This window comes from Schistocerca piceifrons, chromosome 7, assembly GCF_021461385.2.
Source record: "Schistocerca piceifrons isolate TAMUIC-IGC-003096 chromosome 7, iqSchPice1.1, whole genome shotgun sequence".
In the NCBI taxonomy this organism is placed as follows: domain Eukaryota; kingdom Metazoa; phylum Arthropoda; class Insecta; order Orthoptera; family Acrididae; genus Schistocerca; species Schistocerca piceifrons.
In genome coordinates this window covers 175,222,150-175,244,535 of record NC_060144.1, presented here as the reverse complement: position 1 = coordinate 175,244,535, position 22,386 = coordinate 175,222,150, and the positions used below count along the sequence as shown (strand labels likewise).

General features: G+C 42.8%; 1 protein-coding gene across 1 annotated transcript in view; it reads right to left on the bottom strand.

Moving 5' to 3' along the window:
- The window catches only part of LOC124804721 (exosome complex component RRP45-like), a 66,893-nt gene that overhangs the window by 36,164 nt on the left and 8,343 nt on the right, over positions 1-22,386 (bottom strand). Inside the window, exon 6 of the mRNA XM_047264997.1 lies at positions 1,801-1,976. Coding sequence (XP_047120953.1) covers positions 1,801-1,976 — 176 coding nt within the window. The remainder of the gene's footprint in view (positions 1-1,800; positions 1,977-22,386) is intronic.

The following is a 22,386-nucleotide window of genomic DNA, read 5'->3' as shown; positions in this document are numbered from 1 at the left end:
AGAAGTGGAAACATGCAACTACGCCACCTCCAAAGAAACCAAAGGCTGTGCACACCTGTTCTGGTAAGGTCATGATGTCCTTCTGTTCTGACCACAAGGGACCACTGCTTGTCGAGTTCATGGAACGGGGAACCACTATCAATGCCCAGCTTTATCAAGCCACTTTGCAGAACCATAGAGAAGCCATCAAGTCGAAATACTGAGGTGTGTTGTCCAATGGCTTTATCTTCCTGCATGATAATGCCTGCCCATAAACGGCCAATGTCGTCAAGATGACATTGCCGCAGTTTCTGTGGGAAATGGTGGAACATCCACCATACAGTCCCGACCTTTCACTGTGTGACTTTATGTGTTTGAACGTCTAAAACAAGCTATTTGCACACATCAATTACAATGGACAATGAAGTGTGTGGCTGGGTCCAGGCCTGGATCTGACAACAGCCTACTGACTTCTTCGAGGATGGAATCAACCAGCTAGTGACACAATGGGATAAATGTGCCATCAATTTTGGTGACTATTTTTGAGTATGTGTACTGTGTACAACTACATTTTTGAGTTAATAAAATCATTACCGTTATTTTACACTAGTGACTGGGTTTCATTTGAATGCCCCTTATATAAACTAAAGGCAGCTGACATGTGGAAGTACTGGTTCATCCTAAGTAAGTAGATCATGTGACCAGTGGCAAGCTACTTCACTACGCCGGCAAAAACTTGCAGTCACAATCACAAATACAGAAGAGTGTCATATTTTGGGCACAGATTTTGAAGTGAAAACTAAAGCTCCATTCACGTAAACACTGAAAGTAAGAAGGACTTGATTGGAGAAGAGTTTCACAGTTGCTCTGACTCAACATCTCAGATATTGCCACATTGTTTAAAAAAGCTGAGAATAAATAAGAAGACTCTACAATGATCATCAGTGTTCTATAAAAAGACAGCAGAGGAGAAGGCAGAGAAGGAGGAGAAGGAGAAGAAGAAGAAGAAGAAGAAGAAGAAGAACTCGGGAATCAGAAATTGCAGCACTGTGACCAGCTATCGATATAAAGGGTTTATGGAAGACCTCTTGAAGTTTAGTTTAGCCACAGTGTTCTTTCTAAAAAGTCTTTGGGTAAAAATTCATTTACTTTACTTCACATAAGTTTGACTGGGTTCAGAATATGTAAATAAGGTGGTTTTGGAACACTGAATCAACCCTGAACATTACTTGTCACATGGATGAGTAAATAATACTGCTGGAATAACCAGTTGTTGTGAGTGTATGTGAACTGCATGGAAAAGACATACTTGGTCTCCTTGTACCTTATGTGCAGGCTATTAACTGACCAAAATAGATTATTTGAGCTGGGAAAAGTATCACATGTATATCTCTAGACAATGATAGCTACAAGGTTGGACATATTAAAATGAACCTCCTGGGGAAAGTACTTCATCTGCTTCCTGATATTTCATACATACTATTACATCTGTGAAAGAGTTCTGACCACCAATCTACTCATTGTGATGACGTGTTGGTATAAACTGCTAGTGCCCACTTAGCTCATGTATCTGTGACAACCGTCAAAAATCTACTTGGGGTATGTAGTGTTATTGTGTCTACGTCTTATGACAGCATACGGAATATCTGGAAAAACTACTGGCTAAATAAAACAGTTGAAAAATTTACTAAAAATACAGACATATACACTGTAAATACAAGGCAGTTTTCCAAAATAATGCTTTTTGCACTGCTGCTGAAGACAACTAACTACCCATTAAGGAATGTTTTAAAGCTATTTAGCTGGATACATGCTGCTTACCATTATTCAAATCCAGATCCATATCTTCTCTAAAGTGATTCAGTTTGTCAACAGCATTCACTGCAGATGTCCTTAGCTCAGTGGCATCAAGACAGATGTGTACATTTTCACGCACTAAGGACAGTAGACTATCTTTTTCTATGCTTTTAACAAAGCCAACATCTGCTCCTTCAGTCCTGCAAAGAACAAGGTAAAAGTAACAAAAGATGATGAACGAAAGATGTCACATGATCAACAGCAGCAAGAATCACTTTGAAACACTGACAAATTGAGGATCTTCATCAGTGCTAATGAATAACACGATTGTCGAAAGTGTGAGATGGATACAAGTTGTGAGAAGAGGCAGGTTGTCATCGAAGCAGTGTAGAATTGATGAGACATAAAAACAATATTAGTTAATAAACACAAATGATTACACACATCAGGAATAAAATGTGCTTAACGAGATGACTAAGGGCATCAAGCAAGTAGAAGGTAAGGCTAAAAAAGTGAACCTAGTCTAATTAAAAGAAGCAAATTATTGGAAGAAGTTGTGAAAAGTGTGCAAAATAAAGGCATGCACACACACACACACACACACACACACACACACACACACACGAGTGCAAGCCTCTTAGTGTATGCCTAATTATTGCAACCTGCACCCACCTGAACCTGATCACTGCAGTCACAGCACAGTCTCCTTCTACAATTTTTACCCCCCCCCCCTCTCTCTCTAACACACACACACACACACACACACACACACACACACACACACACACACACACACTTCCCTCCATTTCCAAATTAGCTAGTCCTTGATGTCTCATAGCAACCAATCCCTTCTTTTAGGGAAGTTGTGTCATAACACACTTTTCTCCCCAATTCGAATCAGTATCTCTTCATCAGTTACACAATCTGCCAATTTAATTATCAGGATTCTTCTGCATTACCACATTCCAAAAGCTTCAATTCTCTACTTCTCTGTACTGTTCACTGTCTACATTTCACTTCCGTTCAATGCTACACTGCAGGCAGATATTTTCAGAAAAGGCTTTCTAACACTTAAATTTGTAATATATGTTATAAGTATGTTATAATATTTCTCTTTTTCAGAAACACTTTACTAGCAAGTAAAGTGTTTGAGAATCTGCATTTCATATTCTCTTTACTTTGGCCATACTAAATTACTTTACTGTCCAAATAGCAAAACTTGTCTACTCCTTTTAGGGTCTCACTTCCTAATCTATTTATCATCTGATTTTAATTTTACTATATTCAATTATCCTTGTTTTACTTTTGTTAATATTCATCTCTCAACCCTTTTTCAAGATACTATCGGTTTCAATTATGGCTTTCATGACTGCCTGTCTTAGCTGATGGTGTTTCTTCTGGGTTGTATGAATAGTGAATTCAATGATCAAGTTGATAGTGTTGCAGTGGGTAACCCACTGCATTCTGCAATTGCTGACTTTGATGTAGGAAAAATTTAAACAGTCAGCTCTGGAAAAAATAAAAAAATAAATCTCATTGGTATTGGTTCATGGAAGGATTTTTTGTAGTTTAGTCACATGATAAAAAAGCTTTATAGCAATTACTTCATTATCTAAAATAATTTAAGTTCAAAGGTCAAGTTTACCACGGAAATGGTCAAATATACAGACAGATATTTACATAAGATCTCCAACCATTGTTCACTGCAAAAGAGGGGTGTCATTAAAACTCTCGTCCACAGAGCCAAAAGAATTTGTGCACCAGAGCACCTACACAATGAATTAAAGCATGAATTAAACATAAAAATGATAATTCCATAAAAGAAGTAAATAGAGTTCTGCAACCAAATAACAGCAGCAGGCTGAAGGACAAGGATGAAAAACAATGAGGGAAGAATACAGGTTCTTTCCCTTTTATGAAAAAACTGGACAAGTGCAAGTATGACTCATGTTCTGAAGGTTCCATATAAACTTAATTATGTAAATAGATGATGATGATGGTGATGATGATACAAATACGTAGTCAGACCAAGATTAGATCTGGCAACGTCTCTGTTTCCAGATATATGCTTTACCACTAGACTGGCCTGACAGTTATACGGCTAATCTATCTTAAGGTTTTGATGAATGAGATTTCATCAAAATATGAGACATATATGGCCATATCTTTTGACTGGATTGAGCTTCAATTATTTACAGTGCCAAGGGTCCACAGACATCAGTACCCAACATAAATGTCAACTTGATGTCTAAACCCATTCGTGAGAAAAAGAGATCTTAACAGATGGCCAGACAGATGGACAACAAATGGCAAAAAATTCTTTTTTATGGCTAAAAATTAACAATTTTTGAATTTTTTCCTTTACTTATACTGGGAAATCTTGCTTATTCTCAAATTTCATGATTCTGGGTCAATGGGAAGTACAATCTAAGTTATGATGAGTGAGTTTGCAAGTACTGAAATATGTGCTGTTACTGGCCATATCTTTGGATTGAATTGATTAGAAGCTTAACTTTCTGCATCACCAAGGGAGCGTAGTCCTTTGTATGTGACATAAATATTAACTTGATACCTCTACCCATTCCTGACAAAAAGGTGTCTTAACAGTCAGACATACAGACAGATAATAAAGTGATCCTATCTGTAGTAAAGTCTACATTGAAACTACAAACAGAAGTGTGAATAAACATTCAACAAAGATAAAAAAGAATCTTTACTGGCTAGGGTAATTACAAAAATCAGCTGTAGCATAGCACCCTCTTCAGTCAGGCAGCTATCACGTGCACTTTTTCAAATCCAAGATTTTATCTTCAATGATGAATTGAAGACATGTGTGGAAAAACAGGCTAACAGCTTAGAGATAAATGTTGCCATCTGTTGCTGAGCAACAGATGGCAACACTTACTTCTAAGCTTTTACATTTGAGTTAACCCGTTTTTCCACACATGTCTTCAATTATTATCCAGAACACATTGAAATATTAAACATCTGGACAGTTTTAACAGAAAAGAAGAAGCCAAGAAACTTAGTAATATATGAAAAGCAGCTCCATAGAATTAATAGACAGGTTTTATCTTGGTCTATGACAGTTTGTTAGTTAAGTCTTATCTTTAACTAGCTCTATCTCTGCTGATCGCATGTAAACTTCACAATGGCTCCTTATCACAATATTTTTGTCAGTCTCTGATGTCCAACATGTGAATAGGCAAGATTCAATGGAACCAGGAGCGTCTCTGAAAATGCCCAACACAGCTCTGGACAAAATGTCAGGAACAAAGAAATTCATGAAGCATTACCATACAACCCAGAAAATTGGTTAGCAAATATCTGTCCCATTCCACTGATCTTCCACATCCTCTTGCAGTCTCTGACAGAATTACGATGTCTTTGGTAAAGCTCAAAGATTTTATTTCCTGTCCTCGAAATATGAGGTTCTCTCCAAATTTTTCCTCTGTTTCCTTTGCTGCTTGCTCAATATACAGACTGAGTAACATCAGGGATAGGCTACAAGTAGTCCGACTGCTTTCGCACTACTTCTCCCCTTTAACACCCTTCAACTCTTTCATCTAAATCCACATGGATACTCTGCAAATCACATTTAACTGCTTGGCAGAGGGTTCATCAAACCATTTTCACAATAATTCTCTATTATTCCAATCTCATACAGCCCGTTGGAAAAATGAAATGCACCTTTCCTTGTGATCTCTGATTTAAGTTTAACGGATTCCTTTTTGACTCATGTGGATGACTCACACTATTCATTATTTAGGATCAATTGTCAATTTTCGCACCATAGATATCTTTTCTAAATTGTTTTGGAATTTTTTTTTTTCATCTTTTGATGACAGAATCACCTGCAAACAACCTAAGACGGATGCTCATATTGCCTCCTAAATCATTTATGTAGATAAGGAACAGCAGAGGGCATATAATGCTACCTTGGGGAACGCCAGAAATCACATCTGTTTTACTCGATGACCTTCTGTCAATTACTACAAACTATGACCTCTCTGACAGGAAATTACAATCCAGTCACATAACTGAGACGATAATCCATAAGCACACAATTTCACTACAAGCTGCTTGTGTGGTACAGTGTCTAAAGCCTTCTGGAAACCTAGAAATACAGAATCAATTTGAAACCAACTGTCAATAGCACTCAACACTTTGTGTGAGTAAAGAGCTAGTTGTGTGTCACGAGAACAATGTTTTATAAATCCCTGTTGACTGTGTGTCAATAGACCGTTCTCTTCGAGCTAATTCAACTGTTCGAACACAATACACATTTAAAAATCCTGCTGCTTATCGGCGTTAATGATATTGTGCAACTTTCCAGTCTTTGGGAATGGATCTTTCATCGGGTGAATGGTCGTATATGATTGTTAAGTATGGAGCTATTGCATCAGCAAACTCAGAGAGGAACCTACTGCAGTGTGCTTTCAGTACTAGTTGTAGATAGCCTTTCCTTCCTGTGTTTCATCGGCACTATCTTCAGAATTTTAAAGCTTCCTTCCTGTCAATATAATCTACAGCTTTCTCTAAATATACAAATGCTAAAAATGTAGATCTACTTGTTCTAAGTGTACCTTCTAAAACAACTAATATGATCAGTATTGTCTTGCTTGTTCCTCCATTTTTTCCAGAATCCAAACTGCTCTCCCACGCCAGCTTCTTGAAGTCTTTTCATTCTTCTCTAGATAATCCGTATTAATATGTTGTGACTGTGACTTGTTGAACAAATGATTCAGTGATATTCGCAACTGTCAGCAATTAACTTCTTTGGCATTAGAATTATTACATTCTTCTTGAAACCTGAGGGTATTTCACCTGACTAGTGTAGCTGCCATATCAAATGGAATAGTTTTGTCGTGACTAGATTTCCCAAAGGTCTCGATAATTCTGAGGAAACGTTGTCTACTCCAGGTGCTTTGTTTCGACTTAGGTCTTTCAGTGCTCTGTCCAATTCTTCTTGCAGTATCCTCACATTTTATAGGTACTGCACATACATTAAGAGTATTGTGATATTTAAACAGCTTTAAAAATGAATGAATGGTTAAAAAAATTACATTGCATACTCTAATAATTATAACAATAAAATCTGTCGGAGCTGATATACCTTTCACATATATTGATATTTATCAACAGAAAAAGAGAGGACTTCACTTTGGCTACGTAGCCTCAACCTCTGCCAGCTATTTCCTTCAGTTATGTTGTTAAAACAACAGAAACTGCTTACAGCATGTGTCTTTAGGTATGATTTTATTCACTGAGTAAAATCCATCAGTCACTTCTGGATATGGTTTATTCAAAACACTACTGATTCAAGGATTATGCTGATCTTCAAGTGATTAAATTCGGTTTTGTCTTTGCTCATTGAAAATCAGAGCACAATATGGATCAAATGCATATATGACTGTAAAGTAGTTATTTGAAACACCATATTTCTATATTCATACACTAATTCCACTAAAAATGTTATAAGCTGTGGGTAAAACATTTTACGTAGAATTAAGAGTGTGAATATAGAAATGTGATGCTTCATATGACTTCTTTGGAGTGAAACATGAAATTACCCTCAAGATGAGCATAAGCCCAAAACAGATTGTGTTTCAAATAAACTGCCTTCAAAAGTGACTGACTGCAGATTTTCTTCAACATTTCCTGTTAAAGGAACAGTCACGGAGTTCAACAGCATCCATCATGGATAAAATTAACAATTTTATTCTTTTTTATCCTTACATAGCCAGTTCCTTGCTAGATTTTATAAATGTAAAATGAATCTTTGTTTCCTTTTTTGTACCCACTGAAAGTCTGAATATGACCACTGGCTGTTTGAAATTGGTTATGGCATTGTGAAATGCTTCTGTGAATCTGTAGTGAAAAATATAAAAAAAGAAAAGAATGTAAGTCAAACATTTAATCTCAGGACAGTACATCATTTTTTCCAAATCTACTTCTGGACTGCTAGATATCGATTTGAAACCTATCAGTCCTAAACATATGTAGTCCAAAGTTCTGATTACTCTGTCACCTAGTATGTTTTGTGTCAGATGATAATGGTACATGGGAGGGGATTACCATTATGAAGGCATTCTGGAGAACTATGCAACAGTGATACATCCATATGCACAATTTTACGAGTAATGTGATTACCTTGATAGCCAATGCATTTATTTATAGTTACCACAGGTTTTGATCACATGGCTATCATAACACAACAGTTTGAAGAACAATTTTAATTTTATATTGCATTAATCACATAGCCTAAAATATTTCTGAAACTATTTATGATACTGAAAGTTTTCAATCACCAACTGTATACAAGGAAGCAAGTGTTTTGCTCTAGAGCCAATGCGGTAACATAGTTACCCTACAAGATACTGAATCAACTATATGTTTCTTTCTTCTTTTTACACAAACTGAAGATTTTGAGAATGCAAAAGCCATAGGGTTTATTGTCAATCAGTCAGTGAATAATTATTGCAATCAGTAATACCATCATTCAATTTTGTTCCTACTGTGAACTCCCCAACTAGGATATGTAAATGGAATGGGATTTTCACTCTGCAGCGGAGTGTGCACTGATATAAAACTTCCTGGCAGATTAAAACTGTGTGCCAGACCGAGACTCGAACTCGGGACCTTTGCCTTTCGCAGGGAAGAGCACTTGCCCGCGAAAGGCAAAGGTCCCGAGTTCCAGTCTTGGTCCGGCACACAGTTTTAATCTGCCAGGAAGTTTCAGGATATGTAAATGTTCTGAGACTGCTATCGATAATATCTTCGTAGACAAATCTAGGGAAAAAAAGTCATATCACAAAACCAATAGTAAATGGGATATCTGATCATGACATGCAGCATCTTGTGTTAAATGTTGAAACTTGCCAGGATAATAAGTCTATTAAATCTGAGTACAGAAGGTTAATAAATCAGTCAAAAATTGAGAAATTCAGGAAACTGCTCAAAGACATGAACTGGATAGACGTATACAAACCTTCTGACTCAAATCGAAAATACAAAGCACTCATTACTAAAGTTACTTCAATTTTTGAAAATTGCTTTCTCCTAAAGGTAACTCAAATCACACAGAAGTCAAAAAATAAACCATGGATTACACAAAGAATAAAGATATCATGTGGGACACAAAGGAGACTCTATCTACCATCTAGGAACAGCTCTGATGTTAGCATTGTAATGCATTACAAAGAATACACGAAAATATTGAAGCAAGTAATCCAGAAATCAAAGCAGCTTTATTATGAGAAAAAGATAATTACATCAGGCAACAAAATAAAAACTGTATGGGATATAGTGAACAGAGACAGCTGGGGCCATAAAGGAAGAGGACCAGATAGCTCTAAAAATAAATGAGACTTTGGTAACAAATGCATGTAATGTTGCAAACCTCCTAAACAAGTATTTCACTTCTTTTACTGACAGATTGGGTTATCAGGTTCAGTGAACAGTGCAATGGAGTATCTGAGACCAGTATTTAAAAATGGAAGCGACACTCAAAGTCTCCCAAAGAAGTAGCATCCATCATAAAATCCTTAAAATCGAAGTATTCTAGTGGGTACGGTAATGTCAACAAAGTAAATCAAAGAGTGCTCATGTGAGCTGAGTCCTATCTTAAATTGTGTAATCAATCTCTTATTGGCAGAACATTTCCAGACTGGCTAAAATATGCTGAAGTTAAGCCTCTTTACTTGCTGGCTTTCTCAAAAATATCTCCTTAGGCATCTGACTGCAAATAATATATTGTCCAAGTCACAGTCTGGGTTTCTTAAGGGTTCTGATATAGAGACAGCTATTTAAACTTACAGTGAGAATGTACTTAATTCATTAGATAATAAATTAGAGGCTACTTGCATTTTCTGTGATCTGCCAAAAGCCTTTGACTGTGTGAACCACAGCATTCTCTTAAGTAAATTAGAATATTAAGGTGTCCCGGGCAATGTTGTGAAATGGTTTGAGTCTTCTTTAACTAACAGGAAACAAAGGGTGTGACTGCAACATATCTGTGCAGTAAACAGTCTTCATTGTTTGCAGATGATACAAACGTTGCAATACATAGCAAGTCAAGAAGAGACTTAGAAATAGCTGCTAATCAAATTTTCACTGACATTAATGAATGGTTTAAAGCTAATTCACTGCCAATAAACTTTGAAAAGATCCACTATATGCAGTTCAGAACCTGTAAGATATTTACTTCCAGCACGTGTATAAGGTACATGCAAATTGAAGAGGTTGACAGTGTTAAATTTCTGGACTTACAACTCAATAATAAATTCAGTTGGGAAGAGCATATCACAGAATTGCTTAAGTGCCTAAACAAGTCTGTATTTGCAGTGAGAATGATGTTACATGTAGAAGATATAAACATAAAAAAACCTGCACACTTTGCTTACTTTCATTCTATTATGTCATACGGGATCATATTCTGGGGTAACCCATCAAACCAAGAAAAAGTTTCTAGTGTGCAAAAGCATGTTATAAGAATCATTTGTGGTGTAAATTGAAGAACATCATGTAGAAATCTGTTCAAGGAACTTTGTATTCTAACCACTGCTTCTCATTACATTTATTCCTTAATGAAATTTGTTGCAAGTAATATATATCTATTTCCAACCAATAACCCAATACATGGTATCAATACTAGGAGTAAGAACAGTTTACATAAAGACCTAAAATCACTTACCTTGGTCCAAAAAGGGGTCCAATATTCAAGAACACACATTTTCAATAAATTGCCAGCAACCATTAAAACCTTGGTTTCAGATAAAGCATGGTTTAAACAGAGTTTGAAAGACTTTTTGATGGGCAACTCCTTCTACTCTATAGATGGATATCTGAACAGGGACTGTTACACCAGCTTAAGTAAAAATGTATGTTAGATTTCAGTTTTGACAGCACTTGGTCACAACAGTGAAGATTAGGTATTTTGTGTATGATAAATTTATTAAAAGTACATAGCAATGTTTCATTCTGACAACATATTAATTCTGTAAATATTTTGGCAATCTCCTTACAAATGACCAGGGTAGTAAATACTATATTCAAATGTTTTATGTTTTTTATGTTATACTTTTTGACATGTTCCACACCCACGAGAATCATATCAATTTTTGGTCTATGGAACTAAAACTGAATCTATTCTAATCTAATAAAAAGGTGAGTGTAGTGATCAATGGTCAACATAGATTGTAGAGAAACCTTTCGGTAACAAGAGGGAGGGAATGTGGCAACACAAAATCAAACAGTTTTAGCAAATAGCTGATTCAAGTTGCTTTGCTCAATCAATATCAAGAAATGGCGAATCCTGCTATGCACTCATGGACTCGTAACCTTCATATTTAACAAATCGCTTCAAAATATGAAAAGAATCAGATAAACATACAAATTTTTAAAGGCTCTTAAATACCATGAAAAACATTTGCTCAAATGTGTTGCTGCATAAATAACGAGACAGGGACCAGACACCAACTCTTTCACTGTATCAGCTAAAGGCAAAATGAATGAAAACACACTGTTCCGCTTACAAAAGACAAAAATTAATCAGATCACAAATGAAAATGACTCCACTGGTCTGATCATAAATTGGGAATAGTTCCCAGCATAACAAGTATTTTAATGATCTTCAACAACCTTAAGCCTATGAAATAAATGATTAATAATCATGGATGGTCAAAGCATTATGGAGGAGTCTCTCAGACATTACATAGGAACAGCTACCATACTGCCAAACATCCAAGGCCTGAGCTGTCATCTGATTTTTTTATTAATTTTGATAATTTTACACACTGACTTAAAGTCTCAGATCTTTATGAAATGAAAAATTGTATGCATCAGAACTGAACAAATCCAGTTCACGATAATGAACAGATGCCTAGTCTCCGCTGCATTGTGTCAATGGTAGGTAGGTAGGCAGGTTGATTAGAGTTTAACACCTTGTCAACAAAAGGATGATTAGGGAAAGAGCACAAGCTCAGATTAGGAAAGGGTGTGGAAGGAAATCGGCTGTGCACTTTCCAAAGGAACAGTGCCAGCATTTGCCTTAAGCAATAGAGGGGAATCACAGAAAACTTAAATCTGGATGGCTGACAGGGTGGTGGTGGTTGTTGGGATGTTTAAGGGGGACTAAACAGCGAAGGTCATCAGTCCCCCATTCCAAAATCAGGCGAGCCCAAAATCGACGGAGCAGGTAAAAACCGAAGGGGGAGGAGACGTCCCCCCAGGCGCTAAAAGAACACAAATGCGGCAACAAACACTACAAACATGAACAGGACAGAGGCACACCAGACAGAAAGAAACAGAAGAAAGGAAGATGGCCGGAGACTGGTTGACTGACCACGAGAACAAAAATGGGAAAGAGTCAACCATCTCACGGCACACCAGAACAGCAACAGACGCAAGGACAAAAGACACAGAAAGGGAAAGGTGCAGGACCTCCCTAAATCGAACCATAAAACGGACTACCACGGATAAAATTTAAAACGTCATCAGCCCTGGAGGCATCGTCAGATAAAACCAGAGCCAAAGTGCCCAGGAGATTAAAAGATTGCCGGAGTGTGCGCAGTCGAGGACACTCCAGCAAAATGTGGCCGACCGTCAGCCGGGACCCACACTGACACAGGGGGGGATCCTCCTGACGCAAGAGATGGCCGTGCGTTAGGTACGTATGGCCGATGCGCAGCCGACACAGGACTACCGAGTCCCTGCGAGAAGCCCGCAGGGAGGAACGCCACACGGCGGTCGTCTCCTTGACAGCCCGCAGTTTATTCGGGGCTGTCATGCCACGCCACTCAGCAGCCCACATCCCAAGTACCTTACGGCGCAACACCATCTGCTGGTCGCGAGCCGTAAGGCCGATCTCCAAAGCCGGGGCGTCGATCGCCCCTTTGGCCAGCCTGTCTACACGTTCGTTCCCTGGGATGCCAACATGACCGGGCGTCCAAACCAGGACCACCGAACGACCAGAACGGGCAATGGCGGAAACAGATTCCTGAATGGAGGACACCAGAGGAGAGAAGGGATAGCAGCGGTCGATGGCCTGAAGGCTGCTCAGGGAGTCACTGCAGATGACGACGGACGCATCTGAGCAGGAACGCATATGCTCAAGAGCTCGCAAGATGGCCACCAGCTCTGCAGTAAAAATACTGCTGCCAGCCGGCAAGGAGCGTTGCTCAACATGGGCAGCGTGAGCAAAAGCGTAGGCAGTGCGACCATCAACCAGGGAACCATCCGTGTAGACAGTCTCACAGTCCGAAAATGAGGCGAGGAGAGCAAGAAAACGGCGACGGAGGGCCACAGGCGGAACCGAGTCCTTGGGTCCCTGTGCCATGTCCAGACGGACGGACGGCCGGGACAAACACCAGGGAGGCGTAGGTGTACGGACCCGGAAGGGAGGCAGAAGAGGGAATGACCCCAGTTCTGACAGCAGGGACTGGACACGGACAGCTATGGAAAGCCCAGACCTAGGGCGCCGTTCGGGCAGATGGAGGACCATAGCAGGGAAAAGCAGGCGACGATTGGGATAATCTGGCGAGCAATGAACGTGGACAGCATAGTCGACAAGCAGACGATGGCGGCGAACCCGCAGTGGGGGAACCCCGGCCTCCACCAGTAGACTATCCACGGGGCTGGTGCGAAAAGCGCCAGTGGCAAGCCTAACCCCACAGTGGTGTATGGGGTCTAACAACTTTAACACTGAGGGGGACGCAGACCCATAGGCCAGGCTCCCATAATCAAGCCGGGACTGCACAAGGGCTCTGTACAACCGCAGCAGCGTGCAGCGATCTGCACCCCAAGACGTGTGGCTAAGGCAGCGGAGGGCGTTGAGGTGCCGCCAGCATTTTTGCTTCAGCTGAGTAACATGAGGAACCCATGTGAGCCGGGCATCAAACACGAGTCCCAAGAAGCGGCAAGTGTCCACCACTTCAAGCAGGTGGCCGTCGAGGTAAAGTGCAGGATGAGGGTGGACCGTCCAACGCCTGCAGAAGTGCATTACTCGAGTCTTGGCAGCAGAGAACTGAAAGCCATGAGTCAGTGCCCATGATGCTGCCTTGCGAACGGCGACTTGCAGCCTGCGTTCGGCGACTCCCGTAGTCGTGGAGCTAAATGAGATGCAGAAGTCGTCGGCATACAAAGAAGGAGACACCGACGACCCCACTGCTGCTGCCAGACCATTAATGGCCACTAAAAATAAGGAGACGCTCAACACCGAGCCCTGCGGGACCCCATTTTCCTGTATATAAGAGGAACTAGAGGTGGCACCGACTTGCACCCGGAAAGAGCGGCGCAATAAAAAGTTTTGAAGAAAAGCCGGGAGCCGACCACGAAGACCCCACCCATGCAACGTGGCGAGGATGTGATGCCTCCATGTGGTGTCATACGCCTTCCGCAGATCGAAAAATACAGCAACAAGATGCTGACGTCGGGCAAAAGCCGTACGGACAGCAGATTCCAGCCGCACCAAATTGTCCACTGCAGACCGGCCCCGACGGAAGCCACCCTGGGATGGAGCGAGGAGACCACGCGACTCAAGGACCCAACACAAACGCCGCCCCACCATACGTTCGAGCAATTTGCACAAAACGTTGGTGAGGGTAATGGGACGATAGCTGTCCACCGCCAGTGGGTCCGCACCGGGTTTCAAGATGGGGACAATAACACCCTCTCGCCATTGCGACGGGAACACGCCTTCGCTCCAAATGCGATTAAATATCGCGAGAATGTGTCTCTGGCAGTCCCTGGAGAGATGCTTCAGCATCTGCGCGTGGATGCAGTCTGGGCCTGGTGCTGTATCAGGGCAATCGGCGAGGGCGGCGAGGAATTCCCTCTCGCTGAAAGGAGCATTGTATGTTTCAGAACGACGCGTGTGGAATGAGAACAGCGTCCGCTCGGCTCGCTCCTTGAGAGAGCGAAAGGCGGGGGGATAGGATGCAGTCGCAGAGCTCTGAGCAAAGTGCACGGCTAGCCGTTCAGCAATGGCGGCAGCGTCCGTGCAGACAGCGCCGTCCAAGGAGAGCCCAGGGACACCCATAGGGTTCTGGGAGCCATAAATCCGCCGGATCCGGGACCACACGTGCGAGGACGAGACACGGGAGCCCAGGGAGGAGACGTACCTCTCCCAACACTCCTGCTTACGCCGTGCAATAAGACGACGGGCGAAGGCACGGAGCCTCTTAAAGGCGATGAGGGTCTCCAGAGACGGGTGCCGCCTATGACGCTGGAGAGCCCGCCTACGGTCGCGAATAGCCTCAGCAATCTCCGGCGACCACCAGGGGACAGCCTTCCGCCGAGGGAGGCCAGAGGAACGGGGGATGGCAGCCTCGGCCGCCGAAATGATGGACGTGGTGAAAACACGGACCACCTCGTCAATGTCACCCTGCAGGGGAGACGCAATGGTTACAGCGGAAGTAAAAGCTGGCCAGTCAGCCCTGTGGAGAGCCCAGCGGGGCAAGCGCCCAGAAGAATGACACGGTGGCAGTGACAAATAGATGGGAAAATGGTCACTGCCACACAGGTCAGGATGCACCCTCCAGTGGAGGGATGGGACAAGTCCAGGGCTGCAAATAGAGAGATCGATGGCCGAGAACAAGCCATGGGCCACACTGAAATGCGTGGGAGCACTGGTGTTCAAGAGGCTAAGGTCGAGCTGAGCCAACACATGCTCCACGGCCCGACCGCGATCATCGGAGACAGTCCCACCCCATAGAGGATTGTGGGCATTGAAATCGCCCAGAAGCAGCAATGGTGGCGGGAGTTGAGCCAGCAGCGCAGCCAAGACATGGTGGGGGAGCTCCCCATCCGGAGGAATGTAAACAGAGCAAACAGTAATAGCCGGCGAGAGCTCAACCCTGGCAGCAACTGCCTCTAAAGGCGTCTGAAGGGGTACTGGCGAGCTACAGACAGAGTGGTGAACAAAGAGGCAAACCCCACCTGACGCTCGTTGACAGGCAGCACGGTTCTTATAGTATCCCCGATAACCGCGAAGGGCGGGGGTCCGCAGTGCAGGAAACCAAGTTTCCTGCAGAGCAATGCAGAGAACAGGGGAATCACTCAGAAGCATCCGGAGCTCTGGCAGGTGGCGGAAATAACCGCCGCAGTTCCATTGGAGAATGGAAGCAGGAAGGGACTGGGAGGGCGTGAATGCGACTAAGAGGCAGACAGCGCTTCAGAGCCAACCGCCGCCACTGGGGGAGAGTCAGCTGAGTCCATAGGAGAGGCCCCCAAGGGTTCCGTGAGGGCGAGATCCGCGGCAGAGGCGAGGATCTCCACCTCATCCCCGGAGCCAGGACTATGTACAGCAGGCGGTGCTGAAACCGCCGGAACGTCCTTCTTCTTGGACACATTCCGTTCCTTCTTCTCACGTCTGCCCTTAGGGTGAGAGGGCTGGGAGAGCTTCTCTGAAGGAGCGTCGGAGGCTGACGACGACGCAGAAGCCCTACGACCAGCAGGTGGCGGAACCTTCAGCCACTGGCTGACATCTGGCTGGGAAGGAGAAGAAACGGAGGAAGGGAGAGCCCCGAGGGACCCCTTCCGCGAGAGAGGAACTGGCGGAGGCAACGCCGCCGGAGAAGGAGGGGGAGGAATCGAGCCTCCCGGTTGTGGAGCAGATGTCACTCCCGAAGTAAGCTTGGGGGGAGCGACCGAAGAGGGTTTGCCCCCAACTGCTAAGGGGGCAAGAGAGGAAGGCTTGCCCCCAGGCACGAGGGGCGCAGACAGAGATACATGGCCCCGAGGGCCCACTGAAGGCGGCACAGATGAAGCGACAACCATCGCTCGTGCGGGCGACGATAACGTGGCTGCAGCATAAGATGTTCGAAGGGAAGCAGGATACAACCTCTCATATTTCTGTTTAGCCTCTCGATAAGTAAGCCGGTCCAGGGTCTTAAATTCCATGATCTTCCGCTCCTTATGAAGAACGGGGCAATCCGGCGAGCATGGAGAGTGGTGCTCCCCACAGTTAACACATACAGGCGGAGGTGCACATGGAGAATCAGGATGAGAGGGGCGTCCGCAATCTCGACACGTAGCGCTGGATGGGCAACGGGAGGACATATGCCCAAACTTCCAGCACTGGAAGCACCGCATCGGGGGAGGCACGTATGGCTTGACGTCGCAACGGTAAACCATCACCTTGACTTTCTCGGGCAAGACATCACCCTCAAAGGCCAAGATAAAGGCACCGGTGGCCACCCTGTTTGTCTTGGGTCCTCGATGGACACGACGGACAAAATGCACACCACGTCGTCCCAAGTCGGCTCTCAGCTCGTCATCGGATTGCAACAAGAGGTCACGATGGTAAATAATCCCCTGGACCATATTTAAGCTACTGTGGGGAGTGACGGTAACAGGGACGTCACCCAGCTTATCACACAAGAGCAACGCTCGTGACTGGGCTGGGGAGGACGTCTTGAGGAGGATGGACCCATTCCTCATTTTTGACAACCCCGCCACTTCCCCAAACTTATCCTCCAGGTGTTCCACAAAAAACATAGGCTTCGTCGGAAGAAAGGAGTCACCATCAGTCCTGCTGCAGACAAGGTATTGCGGTACGTAAGGCTCCCGCTTGGCACTAGATCGGCGTCCCTCCCATGGCGCAGCCAACGAGGGGAACGTCTGAGGGTCATACTGCGCAGCATCGAAGTCGACTCTACCTCGCTTAGAGACGCTGGTGGCCGTGCGACCACCAGCTTGATGTGATTTATTGCGCTTCATTGCGCCACATCCGCCCAGATGCCACCTACTCCGAACGAGGGCTCTCCCCAAGGGCGCCACCCAGCCAAAGCAACGGGTACCTGGCCGACATCCCGTTGCCCGGAGTCCCCGTGCCCCAGACAAGATGGGCACATACTCCTTGGCTTGCATGGGGAGGAAACAGCTCAGGCATCTGTAGTGCGATCCCTGCGTGGTCAGGGGGCTACCACCAAGAGGGTACATGACGACCCCACCACAATGGACTGGCTACCGTGCTGGATTTTAGGTGTTTAAAGGGTCCACAGTTGTCGTAGGCGCTAAGAAGAAGAGTGCGCACAAGGCGAGAAGGAGACCACCCAGAAGATGTTGGGCGTAGTCCCCCCCACACGACAATAGGTAACATGCAAGATGGTGGAGCATGATGGACCAATACAAAAACACCACGTAAGGTGTCCTTCCCCAAATGGCACGCACTGACGACGGAAATTTGGAAGAAAAAAGGAGGTCAAACCCAAGAGGGGACCATCACAGAAGGCCGAAACGTTTGAGACTCCTTTTAGTCGCCTCTTACGACAGGCAGGAATACCGCGGGCCTATTCTTACCCCCGAACCCGCAGGGGGGGCTGACAGGGATCACAATATATCAAGAATGTGAAAGACGTTAATTTTTTTTATAGCACCTCTCTCTCTCTCTCTCTCTCTCTCTCTCTCTCTCTCTCTCTCTCTCTCTCTCTCTCTCGCGCGCGCGCGCGCGCGCACACACACCTTATAGGCCTGTATCACTGATATTAGTCTGTTGTAGAATTCTTGATGTCTTTATGTTCACATATTATGATCTTACTGGATACCAAAAATTTCTGTAGGACTAAATGTCGATTCTGCAACAAAGACTGTGTGAAACCCTGCTTATTTCATTTGTCCATGAGGCCCTGAAGGCATGCAATACAAGTTTTGCACTGTCACATAATAAAGGAGTGTACGAGACCAGCTTTGTGTATGGACTGAAAAGTTTCTAGCAAACTGTACACAGCAGGTCATTCTTAATAGAGAGAAATCTTCAGGGGTTAATGTAACTCTATACTACAAGAGAGTTATAGGACCATTACTGTTCCAAATATATATATATAAATGAACTAGTAGATAAAACTAGAATCTCTGTAAGGCTTTTCACAGATGATGCTGTAGTATACAGAGAAGTCTCAATGCTAGAAAATTGTACCGAAATGCAGGAAGTTCTGCTGAGAATTGGAGCTGGGATTGGTAGTTAACCTTCAAAACAAAGAAACACAATGTACTGCACATGAATAGGTGAAAGACTTGCCATTTTATGATTACACAAATGCTGAACAATTGCTAGAAGCAGTTGCATCCATTAAATATCTAGGAGTATATGCACAGGGCAATTTAAAGTGGAGCCACCACATAAGGCTAACTGTGAGAATGGCAGCTGGCAGACTGATACTCATAGGGAGAATCCTCAGGAAGTGTAATTCATCCACAAAAAAAGGTAGCTTACAGATACCACATCTGAGTGATACTTTAATACTGTTCATCAAATTAGGACCCAGACCAGAAAGGATTTACAGAGAATATGGAAACAATCCAAACAAGAGCGGCATGTTTCATCACAAGTGCAAAAGAGTCCCAGATCTGCCAACCCAATTCCAGCGCCAGACACAGCAAGTGGGGCATTTTGCATTATGGTGTGGTTTGTTGTTAAAACTCCAAGGGTGTACACTCCAACAAGGGTCTACAAAGATGAAATTAGAGAGATTCAAACTCATATGGAGGGCTACTATCAATCATTCTCCCAGCAAACCATTTGTGATGAACAGGAAAGGGGGAAATGACAGATGTACACAAAATCCCCTCCACCACACTCACCATAGGGTGAGTTGCAAAGTACAGATGTAAATAAATATCAATACACAAATCCTCCAATGAAATATTAATGGTCATTTTATTCCAATGGTGGGAGATGGTATACAGCCAAGTTGAAACAATACTAAACTATTTCCTTCTTTTTGTTATTGACATTTCTTAATCCAATGAAATTGTAACATGAGTGCCCCTGATTACTGCATTACTTATTTTCAAACACAGGGTGTTTCAGAATACCATCAACAAACTTTGAGGGATGATAAGTCAATAAAAAGAATCAGTAATTGTTAAGGATGTTCTGCTTCAAAGTGCATCTCAGTTGCTGTCTTTTTTTTTTTTTACATTTAAGGTTTTAGATCCAGCATGGACTACAAAATGTTTGACTTGATTATGTCCTACACTGTGATGTGTGGCAATATCGTCATCTCTACAATTGCCTATTTTGTAACAGGAGGTGGCTAAACTACAGCACCTTTGCCCCACTTTATCATCACTTTTGAGGAAACACTGAGTCTTTGCCCTGAAGACATAGGAAGAGAAAAAGTTTAATGTGAAAATAACCGACTTTCAACATGCTGTAGCAAACAGTGGTACAACACTAGTACATTGCCAATAATATCTGATATTCAAGTCATTCAAACAGACTTCAGAGCCAAGTTTGCAAATTTCACTGATGTTGATCAAGAAGTAGTTCCCCTTGAATTGGCATAAAGTGACACTGAGCAGACAGTGAACATTAACACTGATCAGGACACTGATCAAAAATCAGATACTGATGCCATGCAGCCAGATATTAGATAATCATCACATCAATGAAAACTGAAACCCAAATATTTTTATGATGATCTGGATTGTTCTGGTATGGTTTGAGAGCCAAATTCATATTTTAAAAAAAAGCTGTCATGATGATTGGGGAAAATGGAAAGATGCCTTAAATAATGAATATAAGTTGTTACTTGGCAAAGAAATTTGGACACTGATGATTTAGCACCACTCAAAACAAACAATTTATTCAAAAGAGGTATTCAAAGAGCAAGAAATGGAAAATGGCAATACTGAATATTATAAGGATTGTTTTGTTGCAAAAAGTTATTCCCTCATACAAATGTGGACTTCGCTGAATCTTTCTCATTTGTTGCTCATCATTCTTCACTTTGTAACCGGTTGGCTTTAGCAGCTGAACTTGATCTTTACACTGAACACATGGATGTTCAATGCGTGTTCCTTCAGCATGATTTCCGAGAAGAAGTTTAGGCTCACCAATTCATATGTTACACAACATACAGGGAGGAGATGAAGGATTCCAAACTAAGGAAAGAAGTTTATCGTCTAAAACAGGCTTCATGTATTTGTTATCAGAAGTTTGGTACAATGTTAAGGAAAATGAACCTACAGAAATCAGAATATGATCCCAACACCTATAACAGAACTTAGATGCAAAATAAATTCTTTCTCGCTGTTTCAGTGGACAACCAATCATCTTACTGGGCAGGTATAATAAATGAAAGAATGACATGATGAGTCAACGTAAGATGAGAGTTCTTGGGAAACTAAACTTCATCAAAGACATAGTACAGGACTAACTTTCAATAACAGGTGAAAGACAGAAATTGAAAGTTTCTGCAATTCTGATTGCGTGTTGGATGTAAATGAATAACAGATCATATTTTTAAGTTATCAAAATGGTTCAAATGGCTCTGAGCACTATGGGACTTAACATCTAAGGTCATCAGTCCCCTAGAACTTAGAACTACTTAAACCTAACTAACCTAGGGGCATCACAGACGTCCAGGCTCAAAGCAGGATTCGAACCTGCGACCGTAGCGGTCGCACAGTTCCAGACTGAAGCGCCTAGAACCACTCGACCACACCGGCCGTCCTTTTAAGTTATCAGGGGCAGCAATTTCAGGGAATCCAAAATGGCACCTTCCACTAACATGGTAAAAGAAAGAAAAAGTTTTGGCATGAGCAAAGTGAGATAGAAAACAACAGACCATTACATGGAAAAGCAGGTTTTATAAGCAAATTCCATTGATGAAATCTTCTTTGATTATCAGTCAAGCTGCGTTGATGTTTTGTCACAACATTTCAAAGAGTTTCCTATCTGGCGTCTTCAGGAGAAGTGTCAGGTTCATGTCCAACTTATTCCTTTGCAGATGCTGGACTGCAGACTTCACTCCTGAGAGTACAACAGGTGGGTCAATCACATGCCTCCAGAAGAGATGCAGCCAGTGGTGGTGCTGCAGGGGGAAGGGACCTCTATCTGTTGACTCCTGATAGAAAAGCAGCACGAGAACTCAACACCCGAAGACCCACACACTCAGTGAAGGAGGGGGGGGGGGGGGGGGCAGCGATGGTTGTGATATCTCTTCTGGAGGCATGTGATTGGCCCATCAAACAGAGTAGTCTGCAGTTCAGCAGCTATTAGGAAACTAACTAGACACACACCTAGAACTTCAACTGAAGATGAAGAGTAGCCAACTCGTCAAAATGTTCGACACCACCATGTCACAACTCAATTGAAAACCCAAAAGAGCTCAACGAAGAGATGATCAACATCGGTCAAAGTAAATATGCCGGGAACATGCTCAAGAAATTTTGCACAGAAAATTGCAATATGGTTGCATACTCTCTCAAACCTGTTTTGAAGCTACAAAAATGTGAAATAAATTACAGCTGAAGGAACTTGTATTCAATCATATTCCTCACCAACAAGCTGGTGGTTCATGGCTCAAGACTGGACAATTGCATATGTTGTGAGGGTTATAAGTAACCTCAGTTTGAAATTAAATAGCCATTGAGATACAGTCAAATGAATAATGAGATTCATCAAAGACACAGTCAGTACAGGACTAACTTTCCAAAAAAGCTGAAAGACAGAAATTGAAAGCTTCTGCAATTCTGATTACGTGTTGGATTTAAATGAATAACAGACCATATCTTTAACTTATCAGGGGCAGCAATTTCACGGAATCCAAAATGGCACCTTCCACTAACATGGCAAAAGAAAAGCCGCCTTTAAAAGAAGTA